General features: G+C 35.7%; 1 protein-coding gene across 1 annotated transcript; it reads left to right on the plus strand.

Moving 5' to 3' along the window:
- The first annotated feature begins 612 nt into the window (after window positions 1–612).
- On the plus strand, window positions 613–2,001 carry LOC145785223 (uncharacterized). The gene has a single exon (XM_082596909.1). It carries the CDS (start codon window positions 613–615, stop codon window positions 1,789–1,791), a length of 1,179 nt encoding a protein of 392 aa, XP_082453035.1. The 3' UTR covers window positions 1,792–2,001.
- The last annotated feature ends 6,621 nt before the right edge of the window (window positions 2,002–8,622 follow it).

Genomic DNA, 8,622 nt, shown 5'->3' on the forward strand with positions numbered 1-8,622 from the left:
AGTAAAACTTTTAGCGTCGCTAATTTGCTTTTATTTTGATACAATTTTGGTAAAGAGGTAATTTTCTTGAACCATTGACGAATAAAACATAGCAGCCACACAGCATTTAACATAATACAGTAAAGTGAAAATAAGTTATAAATTTATGAACGTTTTCGGCCATACACATGTTAGCCCTTATCAAGTAACACAATAACCGATGACCTTATATTTTATTTTGATGATGCAAACAAGACTAAGGGAACGTTCAAATATTACGTAACGCCTTCGAGGGGGAGGGGGGGTTTATGCAAAGCGTTACGTTAGCGTCACATCGGGGGGGAGGGGGTTCAAGCAAAACATTACGTATCGCTTTCGAGTACGGAATGGTAGTTTTTTGTGCTGAATTCGTAGTGAAAAAGCGTTACATGGGGGAGGGGGGGATTGAAAAATGCGTTACGTTGGCGTTACATGGGGGAGGGGGGGGGGTCAAAAATTCGGAAAAAAGGCGTTACGTAATATTTGAACGTTCCCTAATTGCATCAAATGTACACTATCACCGATAAATATCAACAAGCAACTTTTTTGTTTTCTTTGTTTTGTTAAAACATAAAGTGATGTTGTGCTGTAAAAATGAGGATATCTTGCTGCTGTTTTACATGCATAATTGGTGAAGATACCTCTGCCAAGCCAGCAGAGCAAGAACATCTTATTCAAAAGGAAGAGAAGCCAACGTCACATTCTCCTGAAGAGCAGCATCATCCTGTTTTCAGTCCAACTGTAGAGAAGAGTCAGCAAGAAGAGGACGATGAAAGAATACACCGCGCCGTCGGAATTTTAAAGAAATATAAAGTGTCATTACATAGTAAATATGATGACAAAAAAATCGAAAAAAGTTTGCAATCAGACACATCAGTGGACCTTAAAATCAGCATCAAAATTATGGCTCGAAGTGATACTGTCAAAATATTCGCTTTGGAAGCAACGGACGTAGTTCCCATGATTATGGCTAAAGTCTCTGAATCTTCGGCTCCTTCTTCAGATGAGCCGTTAACTGTTCAAATACGAACTAAGCTTTTACCTTCAGAGACTAGAGGACATAGCAAAAAATATGAAGTTAGTGAGGGTATCACTGGTGCGATGAAGTTTATGAATGAATGTCTGCATTCCATCACTATTGCAGAGTTTCAAAGTCAACATCTTCGATTTCGTTTATACAACGTTTTCAAGCAGAAACGAGACGTATTGCTTGGCGAGTATATTTTGGATCTGGCGGGTCTTTCACTAGAAATAGAAAGTGGCACAACTAATGTCATAATGCAATTGCACGAAACGGAGGCCAACGTGACGAAGCCACCTGATATTTGTGAAACTAGAGCTTCGATCGGGAGTGCTTCTGCAAGCAGCACTCAATCCAGCAAGTCATCGATAAAGTCTTTTAAGTCCACTATTAGACGAGCAGATACGAAAAGTCACGGTAGAAAAGGACTTCCTTTATTTTCTGAAAGTAACGATAACGAGGAGAATGGAGACACAAAACGTAAAACGTTGTTTTCTCTCTCAAGTAAATCATCTCACAGCAGCTTGTCGGTTGTGGACGAAAAGTCAGATGTACCTGAACGTACTGTTGTTGGAACAGAAAGTGCTGTTGACCAGGCAAGAAAAGGTTTACAGGAAAGGACAGAAAATCTTTCAAAAGCTGAAGTTGCCAGCGAACAAATGGAATTCGAGGCTGGTAAGTTTAAAGAAATGAGTACACGCTTAAAAGAAAAATACAAGAAAAAACAAAGCAAGAAATCTTCCCACGACTAAAGTTCGTTTTTACTTTTCAGCGTATTGAGTATGATAGTGAAAGCCCGTTTTGTGTTTGAATCAATGTCAATTTTGCAACTGCATACTTTTTGGTGCAAAAGTTTCTAAACATGGCTGGGAATCCAATTTCTTTGCTCAAGCTAATAAAAGGTTATGGATTTTAAAATTTTTATGTTTGACCACATTTGGTCAATGAATTATACATGAGCTACCGTCCGCTATCTTGATGTCTCAGAATAACATTACCGTAGTCTATTTATAGTGAATCTGCCCAAACCTATGGGTTGTGTTAAGGTCTCATTGTGTTTATCTAGATATTTCGTTCATGTCATTTACGTGTTTTTTTTTTGCTCTATAAAACTATGTGCAATAAAAATATCGCTTATACCAATTTCTTCAAACCTTAACAAAACATCTATGTTTTTCCGAAGCAGTAGAATCATCCATTTAGTCAACTCCGTCTTCGTTTGTGTTAATTCTTGCCGTTTTTGCTATCTTGCTACAACTTTTCATTATGAGGGTTATACATTGCAAGAGATCAATGAGTTTGTGAAACTGCGTGTTTTTCCAGTTCGTACTTCGCCAATGCAATTTGGCAGCCACCAATCGTGCTGGGATCCACTGTGAGAATGAAGTGTGCCGTGTTGGGTGTGTATGATACAGGTGGCTGTAAACCCAGTTAGCAAAAGTAGTAATTTTTGCATTGGTTTAATGTCTTCAGACGTTAAATCAATGTAAATACAGTAGTATTAATTTTGCTAACTTGTAATGCTACAAACAGCATTATATAATCTTGTGGTAACGAGTCTGTAGTGGAAATTATATATGTTTGTTTTTCGATTACTGTGTCGCCTGCGTGTCAATAACGTGGATTTCAGTTGTGATTTGCTTGCTCGTTATGCTCTTATTTTTGGTGATCGTAGATTGTGTCAGTTAAACCTGGTTTCACGATGAAGCAATGGAAAAAACGAAAGGGTAGCAGCTTTTGAACTGCTTATTTCACTTGAACCGACAGCGAAGACAGGAAATCCTGTTTATTTTCCATAGGTCAGCGCTTTGATAGTAAATGAATGATAATCTTACTCAACCAGTAAAAGCTGCTATTATATCATTATCTCAACGTTTGTTGACGTTAAAACAACGTAAAAAGGATAGCTGCTTGGTTGCTGATATAACAAACTGTTACTTTTCGTCAAGAACGACATGGTGAAAAATTACGGAGTAGACATTGCTTGTCAAAAGTTAATATCACTGTTTTTAAATCGCTTTTTGTTGTACGCGCACTTCGCCTCATTGCATCTTGCCATATCTTTCCAGACAACAAATCAGTCGTTTTTTACATTGATTGAATGTCTACAGTTGTTGTAGACGTTGAATCAATGTAAAAAAACGCCTGATTTGCTGTCTGTGTTAATATTTGAATCAGGGTTGTAGTAGGTACCACCCGTACAATCCACCCGGGTAGCTACTGTTTTTTTTTGTTTTTTTTTAATAAAAAACTCTGTTTTTTTTAAATAGACCTGGCTTTTTCTACAAAACTAGTGTTGCCAGATGAGGAATTCTGCTCCAATTAGAGAAAACTTCAAAGTTGTTGAAGAAAAAATTTGTGGCAACATCTGTGACAGAACAAAACTTTTCTCAAAACCTTTATTTTCAACAACTAATGAAATAAATACTGCAAAGTTTGGGCGTTCATCATGATTGCTATCTTTTTTAGTATTAGTTTTGTTGCAACTATTGCTAGAATAAAGCCTAACAACTAGACGACATTTAATATACTAACATGTAAATAAACTAAAAATTACAGACGTTTTCGGCCATACTCATGTTAGCCCTTTTCAAGTAACCAACTGACTGATGTTCTTCATAAATTGAAATTACAGATCTGATATAAATTTCAATTTATGAAGAACATTCAGTCAGTTGGTTGCTTGAAAAGAGCTAACATAAATACGGCCGAAAACGTTTGATAATTTTTAGTTTACTTTCATGTTATTCTATTAAATGCCGCCTGGTTGTCAGGTTTTATTTGTACATGGTTAAAAAAATCACCTCTCTAGCAAAATTGTACTACAGTATTGCTAGAAAAGAAAAAAAAAACTAATGTATGTGTTTGAATTAAATTCTTGTTACATTTCACAGGCTTAGCAATCAGTATCTCTCTGCCTAGAAGCATGTTTTTCACATGAATGCGTATCGCATAAAGACTAGTCAAACAAATTTGGGAACAATTTTTTTTCGGCTCTTTTTACGTAATAAAACCCATTTTTGCTCATAAAACCCGTATTTTTTGCCAAATAGCTCGTTTTTGTCCTATTTGTTTACAACCCTGATTTCCATTGCATTCATTCAGCATAGAATTTAATGAATGAGACTGTTTACCAAACATTCAATGCATAGCCGTACGAGACCAAACCATTTTGGGGGGGCAGAACGTAAATTTTCCCAAATCTGCACGCTTTTATAGAAATTGACCAAATATAATGTATGCGGTGCATGACAACAGTGAAAAACTAACATAACAAGATCACCAGCTAGCTAGAATTTCTTACCCAAGTAATCAAGATAGAACAACTGAATTGTTTTATAAAAGTATTCACCAGATTTATATAAATTCATATTTTGTAGTTGCCCAAATCAAGATGATGCATTTATGGATATTAGGTAGGCCTACCATATTTTCATCGCCTAAGAAGAGGACAAGTTTTGCCAGCAAATAAAATACAAGTAGAATGTTAGGTATGAAGAATTTTGACATCTTTTTGGATAATTGTAAACCTATGCAGCAAAAAAAAAACAGACACCAAAAAAACAGGCAAGTTTGTTTGTTTCTCGAAAGCCGATTTATTAGATTTGTGTGACAAAATAAAAATGTGATGTAATAATATCATAAAAATGTGAAAAATCAGGCAGTATCTGCAGGTAGCCATGCCTTAACTTTTTTTAGAAAAAAAAGATCGGCTTTAACGAAATCATAAAATTACTTGCACGAAATATAATTGCAGTTGTTGGCCTACACGGCCGTTAATGAGATGCTAAGAACAGACTCAACTAAATGGCTGTTTCTTTCCTTGTGCCATCGTGGTGCATCATAGATTAAAGTCATTCTACATTTGCACCCACATAAGTTGTAAGTATCCATGCCACGATTTATTTTGAAATAGGCTGTATGTTATGCATAGTGCACTTTGGATTATTTTTTCAATTTGCTTTATTTGACACATTAGCCAAACTATTAAGTTGGTAATCACCAACGTTTACAAACGCTGAATCAATACCAATGAGATCTATCTGGGTAAAATAATAATTTATTGTAAAACAATGAGAACCTTAAAATGTAAATATGTCAAACTCTTTTGCAAGTTTTGGAGTTTTTTAATGTTTTGTTTCTTTGGAATTTACTCATTTTTTGATATTTACAATTTTTTTTTAGTTTGTCCCAATTTTTCTTTTTCATAAATTTGTTGATCAGATCTCCTCAAATGAGGAAATTTCTTCACAAGTGAATTCGCAGTTCCGCTCGCACTCATCGCTGGCCTCTATTTGGCTACTTAAGACAATCGCAAAGCAATGTAGTATGTTTCAATGAACGTCTAAGATTGTTTAGAACAGCAGATCAAATAGTACGTCAATGGTTTTTTGAAAATCTATAAATAAGAATGTTGCATTAGTACAGAAATGGTTGGAAATTGCAAAAAAGTCACATAACTATGAAATCTTGTTGAAAATATTAGCAAGAAAGCTGAAAATGTAAAAAAGAGGACATTTGAGCATTTTCGGGTGTCCTCGGAGAACAATTTATTTTTCTTCAAAAAAGAGGACAAATCCTCTTAAAAGAGGACATATGGTAGCCCTATATTAGGCCTATGAAAAAAATTAAAGACTTTGTAAATTTTAATGCCGAGGCAACTGCATCATGCCAAATAGATATTTTGGCATGCGTCATGCCAACAGACTAATCAGATAATGTCATGTTTTCAGCTGCCCAAATCAACACGATGCATGTGTGAAAATTAATAAAAGCATATTTCTTGTGCAAATAAGAGGCTGTACCGTACTTAGTTTGATAGGTAAAAGATATTAATTTGTAGTTATTCTTAATTCATGCAATTTTGAAGCGTTTCATAAGTTATAGCAATTTTTGCCCTAATAATTGCAAGATTTTGCCCAAATTTGCGACGTTTTGAAACAACAGGGGGGGGCAGCTGCCCCCCCTGCCCCCTGGCTCGTACGGCTATGATTCAATGCAACCCCATATAGGTTGCGTGGATGCATGTGAGGTAAACTTCACAAAGTTATTGTAAACAAAGCAAGCAGCATGGTTCATTTTTGCCGTTCTTGTGCCTCATAACTTGATCATCTGATTGACCTCTTGTGTCTGATCGACAAAACGTTTGACAGGATAAGATTTTCCCGTTGAACATGTCGTGGCTCATTGGACATATCATGATAAGATTTTGACGTTTCATTGCTGGTTTGATGCAAGTGATCGTTTTGTTCCAAGCAGCCTTCCTAGTTTTTAAAACTTGCTATTTTTGTATCGTTGCAACATCGCCAGACATTAAAGCGATGTAAAAATGGAAACTTTTGCAAGTTGGATATACTATCGTTTAATAAGTTGTCAGTGCCCACATTTCGCCAGGACTCTATGACACGTGTTGCAACCTTATACATTGTTGCAAGTGATAAGTCACCACTCACCAGTCGCCCAATATTGATTCTAGAAGTTATCAGATGCTTACGTCAAACAGATCAAATTCTAAAAGTTTAAATTGCCCCTCTCGTTTGCGCTACATTGGCCCTCCATGTTGCTGTGCTTCCTGGAGACTTGTGGTATCGAACCAAAAACATTTTGTTCTGACTCGGCATTTTTTCAAGAATTAACTCTCGTCCCGCCACAGACCTTTCAACTTGGCAACACTGATATCTTCTAGAAAAGAGGTGGAGTGTGTTGGCAGAATGCCGCATCTAGCTTTCAAAACTTGCTGCTATTTTTGCATCGTTTCAACGTTTTGAGACGTGAAAAAACAATGTCAATATAGCAGCTTTTGGTAGCTGGCTAATATACAGTAGTTCTCTGTGCGCTTTGTTTATTTAATTCACCTTCCTTGTTGTATTTTTTACGTCTTGAGTAGAGTTTTTACAGTGTATAATAGTGTATTTTGTCCTTGGATTCTCACATGTCTTGTTTGATATACAGCGTCATTGACACAAATTTGTCTTCTTTAGTTAATGTTGAACAAATTCATCCTTAGTGTAAGCATTGTAGGTATGTTGGAAAAGTTTCCTTGTAATCAATATTTGTTTTTTTTTTGAAATTGTTGTTCAATTTCGGAGTTCAGGCATAACGTGTGATTGTTCTGATTCATTTTAGAAAGCAACGAATGTGTTTCTTGTGCAATCGAAGCTGTGGCAGTATGTGATGTCATCAAGTTATATTCCGTCCACAACGCAAACTTCCACTCATGACAGTTTCTGCATGAACAGTTTTTTTATGCATACTTTGAATCGCGAGATAAAATGAATGTGCTGAAAACGTATTACGACCGTCCCAACTTGCAAACCACTTCTTTTTTTTTACAAAAAATCTGGTTTTCTGGCTGGGTTGTAATTTGCATGTAGAAAGCATCGTCTTTTTTTTTCGCTTTTTTTTCTATAATATACAATTCGACTTGAAACTTTGAACGTATTGGTGTTGCAGTAGCCTATATCTTGCGTGGCAAATATTTTTGGCTTACTTCGTACAGTCTTATCTCAAGGAATTACTTTCACGTCTTTGCATTCATTTTTTTTCAATTGATTTTTGCATGAATGCAAAGACTGTCAGAATTTATTTTCGTCTCTTCACTGATCAGGGCAACCGCAGTTTTGTGTTTTAATTTATTCTTCATCGAATCGATTTTTCAGATCCTTTAGGTTTTCAAAATATATATATATATTTTTTTTAAAGTTGTCAGGCGTGCAAGTATTCGATTAAATTTCATCATTTTGCCAGACGTTTTTTGTCCGCTTGATTAACAATTTCAGCATTGCGTTTCTGACCCATGAGATTGTTCATGTTTTGTAGCCTATAGATAGGTTCCCAGACAACAAAATCCATCGTTTTTACATTAATTTAACGTCTGCAGACGTTGAATCAATGTAAAAATGATGGATTTTGCTCTCTGGGTTGCTTTACCGAGAATTTGTGTCATGTGATCAATGATTTTCTATTAAAGTTAGTTTTTCCTGTTATTATTTTTATATCGCATTCTAGCAAAACTGGATTCCTCTGCCTTATATCCATTATATATCTTGGTTCTACATAAAGGTTATCACCATGGTTCCAATTTTAATGTATATTAAAGTCAATTGCCTTCAGACTTCCTCAATAGTTTGGCTCAATGAAGTTTTTTGTGTGGTTTGTTTTGTAAATACCTGTTTGGTCGCGTGGGATGGAAATTGGCCGACGGTAAATCACAAACAATTCAACGGAAATGATGCGTTTTTTGTTTGGTTTACGGTATGCGACCTAAGCGCATTATCCACGCGAAGAAACTTTTTTTTCGATTTTCTGCCGTAAGAATCATAGTTTATGTTACTGTTCATTTATCCGCCTAGCATTAAGCCGTTTTTGCATTTTTGGCAGCTTGCGATTTGATTAGAAAGTCTTTGTTGTTCACGAAGAGTAATTTGCTCTTCTTGTTTGTGATTATCTTGTTTCGAAAACCAACATTTTTGTTGTTTTAAACATTCTGTTATTTTTCTTGCCATGATGTTTCGTCTAAATAAATTGTTTTATTGCAGTCGCCACCTGATGTTTTTTTTTATTGCTATAATACCCCCCAAAAA

Source organism: Aplidium turbinatum, chromosome 16 (genome assembly GCF_918807975.1).
Source record: "Aplidium turbinatum chromosome 16, kaAplTurb1.1, whole genome shotgun sequence".
Lineage (NCBI taxonomy): Eukaryota > Metazoa > Chordata > Ascidiacea > Aplousobranchia > Polyclinidae > Aplidium > Aplidium turbinatum.

What these genes read in the sequence shown, in the direction of transcription:
- LOC145785223 (XM_082596909.1), top strand. Translation starts at nt 613, where the DNA reads ATGAGGATATCTTGCTGCTGTTTTACATGCATAATTGGTGAAGATACC.